This window comes from Heteronotia binoei, chromosome 4, assembly GCF_032191835.1.
Source record: "Heteronotia binoei isolate CCM8104 ecotype False Entrance Well chromosome 4, APGP_CSIRO_Hbin_v1, whole genome shotgun sequence".
NCBI lineage: Eukaryota > Metazoa > Chordata > Lepidosauria > Squamata > Gekkonidae > Heteronotia > Heteronotia binoei.
In genome coordinates, this window is record NC_083226.1 from 992,517 (window position 1) to 1,005,016 (window position 12,500).

The 12,500-nt window shown below is 51.7% G+C and overlaps 1 protein-coding gene across 4 annotated transcripts in view; it reads left to right on the top strand.

Moving 5' to 3' along the window:
- SEC24C (SEC24 homolog C, COPII coat complex component) overlaps positions 1-12,500 on the top strand; it is a 73,008-nt gene that overhangs the window by 39,587 nt on the left and 20,921 nt on the right. For all 4 annotated transcript variants that reach the window (XM_060236654.1, XM_060236655.1, XM_060236656.1 and 1 more), the window contains 2 exons: positions 618-756; positions 3,278-3,393. In XM_060236654.1, the coding sequence (XP_060092637.1) occupies positions 618-756; positions 3,278-3,393 (255 nt within the window). The remainder of the gene's footprint in view (positions 1-617; positions 757-3,277; positions 3,394-12,500) is intronic.

A 12,500-nucleotide genomic window follows, 5' to 3' on the forward strand; every position in this document is an offset into this window, starting at 1 on the left:
CTGCTTTGCATGCAGAAGTTGACAAGTTCAGTCTCTGCCATCTCCCGTTTGAAAGGACTTCTCAGCCTGAGACCCCTGGACAGTCACTGCTGGTCTGACCTTGATGGGCTGACAGAGTCCAGTTCAGGATCAGGTGGCTTTGTATGTGTTCATGGAAACAAAGGAGTGAATAAAAACCTGTCCCCCACCTGAACACAATAATATTTCAGTGAAGAGGCCAATGGCCTGTTTGTGCCTTATCCCCAAGTGGCACTTTGTCATTCTTCTTCCTCTTGATATCAGGCTCAGAGGCTCAAGAGCACAGCCCTCCTTCCGTGGGATTAATTCCACAACTGCGAGCTTGGAGGGAAGGATTTCCTGAGAAAGGGTTTTCCTCCCTCTTGCCATGCCCCCCTCCCCTAGAGGGGAGGAGATGTAGTTGCTTGACAAAAAGATCAGCTGGGCAAGACTGTTAGGGAACAAATGTAGGGAAAGGCATTTGGCACATGGCTGACCTGAACTGTAGAAGAACGTTCAGAAGGCATGCTGGGAGATACTCCATCCCCTGTGGAGAAGGAAGAGGGAGCTCCTGAAGTAGCCTTGGTGCCCACGTTCTTGTCCTTTTTCTTCCCTTCCAGGCTCCTCCTTATTTGGTAGACCATGGAGAATCGGGTCCTCTCCGGTGCAATAGGTGCAAAGCCTACATGTGCCCTTTTATGCAGTTCATCGAGGGTGGCCGAAGATTCCAGTGCTGTTTCTGTAGCTGCGTCACTGAGGGTGAGCTTTTCTCCTGCTAGGAGACCATCATGGGAGATGAGGAAAAGTGACCTCCCTGTCCCCCTGCAAAGAGAAGATGACTCAGTGTGAGCCAGAAGCCCAGAGTTCAAGGTAGAGGCAGCTCTTTATGCAAAAGCAGCGGTTGATGTAACAAACCCCCAGTGATTCAGTCACTGACCATGGTTCCTCTGCCTCTGCCTTGAATTCTGGGCTAACAGTTAAGACCATTTATTAAAACAGCAGCCTTTTATGCACATGGCATTTGGCTCTTGCACGCTTTTGTGGAGACATCAGACCCCAAGGGGAGAGGTGCTTGAGCACCCTTTTGGCCTGGTGCTTCTGAAGGTGCCCCCTGCTGCACCTGTGTGGCCTGGGTTGTTTAGGCGGCAATGACTGCAGAGTGTGGCAATGAATGCAGAATTCAGCACTTCCTGAGAATGCCCACCTTTGCTTTAAACATAACAGGTTTTTATTTATTTATTTCATTTATCCCTCACCTCTCCTTTTACTGCAGACTCAAAGAGATTTACAGCATCCTCCCAACTTCAGGTGAGGCTCACGGAAGGTGACCGGCCCAAACTCACCCATTGAGCTTCCAGAGCAGAGTGGGGATTCGAACCTGGGTCTCAGTGCTCTGAGCACCACTCCACACTAGCTCTTTTAGCCCTTGAGGTTGCATCATCAATGTCTGGTGAAACCTCAGATGCCAAAAGGATGGTCTTGGGTCTTGCTTGGATCCTCAGAGAATAAATGATGCAGGTTAAGGAGCAAGCCTTTTGCCTAACGTGGGTGCACTGTGCAGTTCAGCTCTCTGGAGCCAGATTGCTGTTAGCCTCCCTGAGCCATCAGGGGAGGGCGGGATATAAATATGATAAAATAAAGTAAAATAAAATAAATCGTCAGTTATAGAGGTACACTTTTAGCCTTGAGTTCTGGGCCCCCACTTAGCAGCGTGTGTTGGGTCAAGAAACAAGGTGACAGGCGTGTGTTGTTGTGCTCATTAGTTGATTAAAGGTGGGCTCTAAAGTTCAAACACAATAGTTTCATAGGTGTAGATATGAGACTTCTGGAAACAGCTGCTTTGGTTGCTAGGGTAGTGTGTTCTCATTTAGAATGTATATAATTTGGGAAGACGGTGTATGCATTGCAGCAAAGAAAAACCCCACCTCAGTGATTTCTGTGACAGGCATAAAGCCCCCAACCAGCATTACAAGTAAGCAGCCAGTGGCATGCAGAGTGGGCTCTGGGCCCCAGTGCTCCTCAAGGGAAGGGAGACGGTGCAGGAGAAGCAGCCCCCAAGCTGCCTTTCCCAGGCCCTCAGCCAGGACTGGGGAACCTCCTCCACCCCGCTGTCAGGGAGCAGGAAGAGCCAGAGCCATCTGGTGCCTTCCTCTCTCTTCTTTTTCCTGACCCTCTTCCAGCTGGCTTTGAGGGACTTCGTTCTAAGAGCGAACCGCGCTGTTGCCTTCAGTCTTTTCCCTGGGCTCCCCCTGCATCCTGTGACTCTCCTTGGGGCAGGAGAGGGTCTCCCGCCTGTTGCAGTTTGGCTTTTAGTTCCTTGGCAGCAGTTCTGTTTCAGGGTTTTGCTTTTGTTACTGATTTATTTGTTTGTTTGTTTTAGTTCAATTTCCAAGCCACCCTTTTCTGAAATCGGTCTCAGGGCAGCGTACAACAAAAACCAGAGTATAACGAAGAGTAGAAACCAAGGCAGCATTAAAATCCTTAAGAACAACAAGTGTAAATCCATGCTCTATTCCTAGGCCCTCTAGAATGGCGTGGGGGTGGGGGTAAGAGAGTGCTTCCGGGTCCTCAGCCAAACGCCTGGCAGAATATCTCTGGCTTGCTGGCCCCACAGAACAGCAGGAAATCCCGCAGGGTGCAGCTATCCTCAGGCAGAGAGTTCCACCAGGCAGGGGCCAAGTCCAGCTGGATCTCTCGAAGACTCAGCTGAAAAAAGGAGCCAGATGTACACAGCTGTTCCAATGCCAAGCACCAGAGACATAGCCAGGATTTTTTAGGTTGTGGCGGGGGCACTCAAATTTTTAATAAGCTCCCTGAGAGACGGCTTCCCTGGCTCCAGGTCTTTCTGCTTTGACAACTGGTTTCAAAGCCAGCTGCAAGAAGACCCACCGCCTCTCACCCACCCATCCTGCTCAATCAAGCAGGAAGGGGGAGAGAGAGGCGGGGGTTCCTGCTTCTCGCAGCCAGCTGACTGCGAATGACTGTGGCTGCCTCTTGCCCTGCCTTCCTGCTCCACTGGGTCAGGGGCCCTCAGTTGGGGGGGCCTCGATAGGAAGTCAGGCGGCAGGGCCCCCAGAGGTTGCCCCAGTAGCTATCGGTCTTTCAAGCATACTGCAAGAAGCTGGACATGCAGGCTTTTGGAAGGCTTATGCTGTCTCCCAGGGCCTGTCATAACCCTTTCTGGAGTGTAGCCCTAGCTTGCCATTTCCTTGGTAAAGTAGCAGTGTTTGATGTTGGTGGTAAGAAAGCACTCAGGGTTGTTTCCCCTTGTGTTCTGCAGTGCCATCTCACTACTTCCAGCACTTGGATCACACAGGCAGGCGAGTGGATTACTATGACAGGCCGGAGTTATCTTTGGGGTCCTATGAGTTCTTGGCCACAGTTGACTACTGCAAGGTATGACTACTCTGAAGCAGCAAGTAACAGTAAATGCCTGCTGTTTCCTCGCACTCAGGTGGGCAGACAGAAATCTCTTTGAGGCTTTATAGATCTAAGAACACCCTCTTACATTGCCCCAGGTGGGAAATGTACTAGACCGAACTGTTTCAAATTGAAGTCCGGATGTGTGCAAGCAGAGGCTGGTTGTCTTACCCAGGAGTTGGGCTTCTAGTTCTTAAGCTCTTCACATTTATTATCATTATTATTACATTAAATTTCTATCCCGCCTTCTCCGCAAGCAGACTCAGGGCGGCTCACAATATTCATTTTCACAAGTTAAAAACCAATAAAACATAATTACAATTTTAAATTTTGAAAGAAACCTTCATGGTGCTGTATCGCTACAATGTACAATATAGGCTGGTTCTTCTTTTCAGACAGTGATCACCAAGTACTCCATATGATGTCAGTTCTGGTGCTGCCACAAAGAAGGCCCTAGCTCGTGTCAAATGCAACCTAGCCTCCTTTGGTCCAGGGATGGACAATAGATTTTTTGTCCCTGAACGCAGTGCTCTCTGGGGAATACGTGGAGAAAGGCAGTCCCGCAGATAGGTCCCTGACCATAAAGGGCTTTAAAGGTCAATACCAACACCGTGAAATGGACTCGGAACACAATAAGCCCGTGCAGCTCTTTCAGCACTGGCCAAATGTGCTCCCATCGAGGGAGCCTCATTAACAGCCGTGCCACAGCATTCTGCACTAGCTGTAGTTTCCGAGTCAGTGTCAAGGGTAGCCCCATGTAGAGAGCATTACAGTGATCTATTCAGTTTCAGTTTGCTTTATTACGGTCCATGACCAAATATACAGCACAATGCAGGCCAACAACAACCACATAAAAATTGTAAAAATCAAGATGGACCTAAATAGGTGAAACGTAAGATATTTAAAAAATAAATGTGAAAATAAAATATAGGACATTAGTATGAATAATGAGATATGACAAATAATACAGTAGTGGTCAAACATCTTCTAGCTTAATAAATATAGTACATATAATAAAAAATTTAAAAATTATACAGCTCCAGAAAAAATATTAACTAGAATACACTGGTTAAAATTACAATCTGTTACCTCGACATTAACTTGTAAGAACCATAAAATGCAATTTGATTGCATGGGAACAAAATTTGGCAACTTTATGCATGGTCTCTGTATTTATATCAGTTTCAGTAGCATTTGTGATGGTATACAGAGTACTCAGGCATTTAAGAAAAGATAAAATACAAGCTTGGAAATATTCAAAAAACACTCAGTTCAGGACACAGTGATCTATTCTTGAGGTGACCGTAGCATGGATCACCATTGCTAAGTCGTTGTGCTCCAGGAAAGGGGCCAACTGCCACACCCGCCGAAGATGAAAAAAGGTGGATCTAATAGTGGCTGCTACTTGGGCCTTCATTGTAAGGGAGGACTCAAGGAGCACGCCCAAGCTCCTGAGCTTAGGGGCCAGTATTAGTGACACCCCGTCAAGAGCCGGCAGAAGAATCTCCCCCCCCCCGGACCACCCCGGCTCAGGTAGAGAACCTCCGTCATCTTCTTCGTGGTCTCTGTGTATCACACTGATGGGAGTAGGCGCCGGCGCCGATCTCCGTCGGTAAACTTCAAAGCTACGGATTTCCGCGCCACCGTCCCAGTGCGCATGCCCAGCAGCCCCACTGCGCATGCGCACCAGGACGGCAGCGGACATCCCGCCAGTTCTCTTCTGACCGCTGCGCTGATCGGTTGATCTCCTTTGCTACGGTCGGTGAACTTGCGTTTTTTCTTACGGATAGTGTATATAGTTAGTTATATAGTTAGCTAGTTCTTAGTAGTTCTTAGTAGTTAGTGTTAGGCTTATTTTGGGAGAGTGGGGCGTGTTTTTTCCGCCCTTCGGGGGGGAATCTCCCTCTCCCCTTTTTTCGCGTCCGCCATTTGCCTCTCTTCGTATGGAAAGGCGGTGGGGGTTTTTTCGCCGCTGCTCCTCGTGCGGGAGCAAAATCGCCCCACCAGACGGACACTCTTTGTGCTTGCTGTGCCTGGGAGAGAGGCATAAGACTGATTCCTGTCAGCACTGTGCCAAGTTTTCACGGCAGACTAGAAGGAACAGAGTGGCGCGTCTCGCAGCGGCCCTGATGGAACGCGCGCTTTCTCCCCGCGCCGACCAGGCTGAGCCTCCGACAGGTCAGACGGACCAGTCGACACCGAAGCCCACCGATACCAATCAGCCTATCGATGCTGATCGCTCGCGAAAGCGCTCGGGCTCGGCGGTGACCTCCGAGTCCTCAGTGCCAGCTAAGAGGCAGAAAGAGGACAAAGGGATGCCTTCGGAGAAGGGGAAGAAGCATAAGAAGTCTGAGAAATCGCACCTTAGTCAGTCGGCGTCTCAGTCATCCCCTGCATCCCCGCGCCGGTCGTTCCGCCCCTGAAGCTCTTCACCTCGCCGACTCGCAGGCAGAGCTCCCAACTGGCGTCGATGTCGACCCAATTAGTGATCTCATCGGACTCGGAGATCGAGCCAGCGCAGCGCACCGGTACCGAAGAAAGTCCACGGGACCGGTCAACATCCCGGGCTCGAAGTCCTTCCGTTCGGCATCGAGACCAGCATCGGGACCGATCCTCCAGTAGCCGCTCTCCTCGCTGCCAGGAGGAAGATCGCTTGCCTCGCCTTTCCGCCACGCAAATTCCCTGGGACCAGAGGCAGTGGCAATACCTGTACGGGGCCTACCCACCTTTCCCTTGGCTCACTCAACGACAGAAGGACTGGGACCAGACCTCGGCTACATCATATCGGTCCCGAACGTCCTATCGGACCCAACGGAATGCCCCGTCGGCATCGGCATTGAAGCCTCCAGAAGAGGAAAAGCCAACTCGCCAAGATGAGCGAGAGCAACGCACCCCTCCGCTGAAGGCCGATGCTGTGCAGCGAGCCCCGATCCTTCGACATACACCGGAGCTTTCTGACTCCCCGGAGTCCTCGCCTCGGTCGTTTGATGGTTCCTCCCCGGAAAGAGAGGCTTCTTCTCGGGGTGAACCGTCCCCACCGGTGAAGACTTCAGATGAACAGCCCATCTCTCCTTCAGAGGATCTAAAATCTTACGGGGACCTCATCAAAAGAATGGCCCAAACGCTCTCACTACCCACGATCCAGCCTCAGCCGGTAGTGACAGACATGGTCTTTGACATTGTACAGCAGGACACCTCTACGGCAGTGGCCCTACCCCTCACGAATGTCATGTTGCAGACCGCTAAGTCCTCCTGGGACAAGCCCGCATCCACGCCTGTTTCCTTTCGCAGGCTGGATCATATGTACAGAATTCAAGAGGCTTCAGCTGAGTTCCTGTACGTCCACCCAAAGCCGAACTCGGTGGTAGTGTCTTCTTCGTCGAAGGCTAAGAAGACGCATTCCACGCCACCCGACAAGGAAGGCAGGAAATTAGATGCCCTGGGTAGGAGACTGTATTCTAATGGCTCTCTGGGCATGAAAATAGCAAACTACGCGGCCTGCTTCGGCAGGTATCAATACGCGCTATGGGACCAAGTCTCCACCATTCTGGGCTCCATCCCGGAGCAGAGCAAAGTGGCCCTCAAGAAACTTCAGAGGGAGGGCATGATCTTAGCTAAACAACAGCTAAACGCTGCAAAGCATTCTGGGGACACGTGTGCTAAGGCTCTAACTACCGCCGTATCCCTGAGAAGGCATTCCGGGCTGAGGTCTACAGCGCTTCAACCGGATACGCAGGCGTATGTAGAAGATCTTCCGTTCGACGGCACTGGCCTGTTCAGTTCAACCACGGACTCAGTCCTCCAGGAACTCGATAAGAGTATCAAGACATCAAGAAACCTGGGGGTCTCTGGGTCGCGCACCCAGACCAAGAAGCAGTGGCCTAAGACTTGGCAGAAGAAGTCCTTCTCCAAGTCTCCAGATAGACAATGGCGTACGAAACAGACGTCGTTTACGAGGCCCCCCTACCAAGGCAAGCCAAAGTACTCCCCGCCTTCCACCCAAACTTCCCGCCAGAAAGGTGCGAAGCAGCACAAGCAGGGTCTTTGACTCCCCTCTCGCAAGCAACTCAAGGGACCACCAGGCTACCCGCCTCTCCAAGTTCTTTCCTGCCTGGTCCCTTATTACCTCGGACCTTTGGGTTTTATCCATAATCCGGCGGGGTTATGGAATAGAGTTCTACCATCCCCCTCCTACCCCGACGTTCGTCTCCACCACATCATCGCAGACCCTTCGGGACGAAGTCCAATCCCTCCTCCACAAGCAGGCGATCGAGACGGTCCCAGGGAACCAGAGGGGCCAAGGCTTCTACTCCCGCTATTTTGCGGTCCCCAAGCGGGATGGGGGCCTCCGGCCTATCATGGACCTGAGAGCTTTGAACGTCTTCGTGAGGTGCGACAAGTTCCGGATGACCTCGCTCCCCCACATTCTTCCCCTTCTAGGGCAAGGGGACTGGATGGCGACGTTAGACCTGAAGGACGCATACTTCCACATCTCCATCCGTCCTCGTCATCGGAAGTTCCTGCGCATCACAGTGGGAGGCGACCACTTCCAATACCGTGCGCTCCCCTTTGGGCTATGTACGGCCCCGAGGGTGTTCACCAAGACCATGGTGGTCATAGCCGCCCACCTGCGCTTGCAAGGCATTGTACTTTTCCCGTACATAGACGATTGGCTGCTGGTGGCACAATCAAGAGCGGAGCTGTTGCGGCATATCTCCCATCACCCTGGACTTGGTGAGGGATCTGGGACTGCAGATCAACGAGAAGAAGTCCCATTTGCACCCATCTCAACGGGTGCAGTTTATAGGGGCAATCATAGACACTCGAGTCTGCAGAGCGTTTCTTCCCCCAGACCGGGCAGACGCCATAGTCATGATGGTCTCGGCTCTTCTACGGAACCCGACTGTCTCGGCTCGGTGGCTGCAGCGTCTCCTGGGACTGATGGCGGCGACAACATCCGTCATCACCTTTGCACGGCTGCACATGCGTCCCCTGCAGCTCTGGTTCCTCAGGAGCTTCCGCTGCAATATCGAGGCGCCTTCCAGACTGCTAACGGTGCCGAGGGAGGTGCTGTCGTCCCTCGATTGGTGGGGGCTGAAAAGTCGCTTGATGGAGGGGGCACCCTTCCACAGACCGGAGCCGAACCTCACCCTCACCACGGATGCCTCTCTGTGGGGCTGGGGGGCCCACCTGGGGGGCCTGTGTGTGGGAGACCGCTGGCCAAGTCTCCAAGCGCGCCAGCACATAAACTTTCTAGAATTGCTGGCCATCTTCCATGCCATTCGCTCGTTCCTGCCGCTACTGGAGGGCAGGTCGGTCGCGGTGATGACGGACAATACAACAGCAATGGCGTATATCAACAGACAAGGCGGGACGGTATCCCGCAGACTGTGTTACCTAGCTATTTCAATCTGGGAGCTGTGCAGTTCCCTAGGGATCTTCTTGCTGGCGACCCACCTTCCGGGAGACCGGAACGTACAGGCGGACTTCCTCAGCCGGGGGGGTGCTCCACTTCACGAGTGGGAGCTCAACTGGGACTTTCTGAGACCGGTCTTCCTGAGCTGGGGGACCCCGGAACTGGACGTTTTTGCCACTCGGCACAACAAGAAGTGCGCCCTGTTCTGCTGCAGGGGCGGTGTGGATCCCCTGGCATTGGGGGATGGCCTGCTGGTGCCGTGGAGGTACCACTCAGTATACCTCTTTCCCCCCATCCCACTCCTGACCAAGGTGGTGCAGAAGCTCCTGCGGGAACGCCCGCGGAGGGTGCTGGTGACGCCGTGGTGGCCCAGGCAGCAGTGGTTCCCCCTGGCCCTGCGCCTGTCAAACGGGGTCTACTACCAGTTTCCACAGGTCCAGAACCTCCTGCTCTCACATCAGGGGCGGATCTTTCACCACGACGTCCCCCATCTGCGCCTCACAGCGTGGCTCTTGGAGCCTCTGGATTCTCGGACAGGGTGCAGTCCGTACTGCTGAACTGCAGGAAATCCTCGACGAGGCGATCCTACGCCTTCAAGTGGGCCAAGTTTGCGGACTTCGCACTGGACCGTTGGGCAGAGCCTAAGTCTGCAGGGTTGCCGGTGATACTTGATTTTCTCCTTTCACTACTGGACAAAGGTCTCGCACCGTCCTCGGTGCGGGTCTACCTAGCTGCCATCTCATCTGAACATGTGAGGATTGATGGCCACTCGCCCCTTACTCATCCTGATGTTAAGAGGTTCCTTAGGGGTGTGGCACGTCTGTACCCAGCGGTGCGGACGCCTACCCCAGCTTGGGATCTTCCCTTGGTCCTGAAGGCTTTGTCGGGCAAGCCCTTTGAACCGATGGCTACCTGCTCGGCTCACCTCTTGGCTTGGAAGACGGCCTTCCTAGTGGCAATCACCTCTGCCAGGCGGGTGGGAGAGTTGGCGGCCTTGAGGTGTGATTCCCCGTACCTGATTTTCTCTGCTGAGGGAGTATTGCTGAGACCTGACATCACTTTCTTGCCTAAGGTGATCTCACCCTTTCACCTTAACACGGACATTTTTCTGCCGGTCTATTTTCCCTCGCCGGCTAATGACTCCGAACGCCGCCTTCATGCGCTTGATGTGAAGAGGGCCCTTTCCTTCTATCTGCATCGTACAGGGCCCTCGCGTAAGGACCCGAGACTTTTTGTGTCCTATGCTGCATCCTCCATGGGACAGCGCATATCTTCGCAACGCTTGTCGAAATGGATCACACGCCTGTGCTATCTACTTCGGAAGACGTGTCTTTCGGGTCCCCTGCGGGCCCACTCGACACGGGCGATTGCTACTTCGGAGGCGTTTATGAAGGGAGTTCCGCTGCAGGACATCTGCAGGGCCGCCACATGGTCCTCGGCACACACCTTCGTGGCACACTATGCCCTGGACTTGCGGTGTCGACAAGCTTCTTCTGTGGGCCGGGCAGTACTGCAGTCGGTTTCTTCCTGATGGACCGTTGCACCCTCCACCAGGTAGGCCTTGAGCTTGTTAATCTCCCATCAGTGTGATGCACAGAGACCACGAAGAAGATAAACAGGTTTCCTACCTGTAACTGATGATCTTCGAGTGGTCATCTGTGCATTCACACTACCCGCCCGCCTTCCCCGCTGCGAACGGTCCCTCCTGGGGGCTACCGCGGCGGCCAGAAGGAACTGGCGGGATGTCCGCTGCCGTCCTGGTGCGCATGCGCAGTGGGGCTGCTGGGCATGCGCACTGGGACGGTGGCGCGGAAATCCGTAGCTTTGAAGTTTACCGACAGAGATCGGCGCCAGCGCCTACTCCCATCAGTGTGAATGCACAGATGACCACTCGAAGATCATCAGTTACAGGTAGGAAACCTGTTTTTCATCGGATTCAGCTTCAGCCAACTCAGCCTGAGCCAAGATGCTACAGCTTGAAGAGCCAGGTCTAGATTTTCCAGGGTACAGTCGGACTGGCCACCCATCAATAGATAGAGCTGGGTGTCGTCTGTATATTGGTGACAACCCAGTCCATACCTCCTGACAGTCTGGGCAAGGGGGCGCATATAGATGTTGAATAACATCGGGGACAGAACCGCACTCTGTTGCACACCACATATAAGTGGGTGCCTTTGGGATGATTCCTCTCCTATCACCACCCTTTGTCCCCAATCTTGGAGAAAGGAGGTCAACCACTGTAAGGCGGACCCCTGAATCCCCACGTCGGCAAGTCGGCTAGTCAGTAGCTGATGGTCAACTGTATCAAAGGCGGCTGACAGGTCTAATAATAACAGCACTGCTGAGCCGCCCCGATCCAGATGTCGCATGAGGTCATCTATGAGAGCGACCAGAACTGTCTCCGTCCCATGACCTGGTCGAAAGCCGGACTGGAATGGATCCAGTGCAGAAGTGTCATCCAGGAATCCCTGTAGCTGAGTTGCCACCGCCCGCTCTATGACCTTACCCAAAAAGGGAAGGTTTGATACCAGCCGATAGTTCGCCAATATGGCCGGAACTGCAGATGTTTTTTTCAAGAGGGGACGGACTGCAGCCTCTTTAAGAGGTGTGGGAAAGATCCCTTCTACCAGGGATCTGTTGACAATACCCTGTAGTGGCTCACGTAACAGTGCCTGGCTAGCTTTTATAAGCCAGGACGGGCACGGGTCCAACCTACAGGTCGTAGGGCGTACAGCAAAAAGGATCCTGTCGACTTCCTCCAAGCTGAGTGGATTGAAGGAATCTAGAATTGAACCAGAAGATGTGCTCGGTGCCACTGTATCATTTATGGCGGGAAGGTTGCATCAGAGCAATGAGACCTTATCTGTGAAAAAACTTGCAAAAGCCTCACAGTCAATTTCCAATTCTCTAATGTTTTGTTTACCATGCGGTAAAGTTGTTGATATTAGTAACATATGGTAGCAAAACTATATCTACATCTTATAAAGACTTAAAAAAGGAAAAATTCTTCTACCCCATATCTTACTTTTCCCCTACCCCTTCCCCCGTTACTTGACCCCCGCCAGTGTTATTTACTTTAAAAAAACAAATATTAAAGGTACCTTTAACTATTAAAAAACCAAAAATTATACTTTTGTTTTTTTAAAAAAAATATGAAAAGCTTAATCATTATCAAAAATTGTCCAATGTCCTTGTATTTTCCACTCTTTTTCTACGTATCTTCTGAACTTCTTCCACTCCAACTTAAAGAGCTCCAAATCATAGTCTCTTAATTTTCTTGTTAATTTGTCCATTTCACTCCATGACATAACTTTTATAATCCAGTCCCATTTCTCTGGTATTTTTTCTTGCTTCCACAGCTGCGCATACAATGTCCTAGCAGCTGAGAGCAAGTACCATATTAAAGTTCTATTTTCTTTTGGAAATTTTTCCATTTGTAATCCCAGCAGAAAAGTCTTTGCAACTTTATTAAATTCATATCCCAAAATCTTAGAAATCTCTTGCTGAACCATTTGCCAAAATATTTTAGCTCTTTCACAAGTCCATCACATATGGTAGAAAGAAGCTTCATGCTTTTTACATTTCCAACACCTGTCTGGCATCTTGTTGTTCATCTTTGCTAATTTTTTTTGAGTCATATACCATCTATACATCATCTTAAAACAAT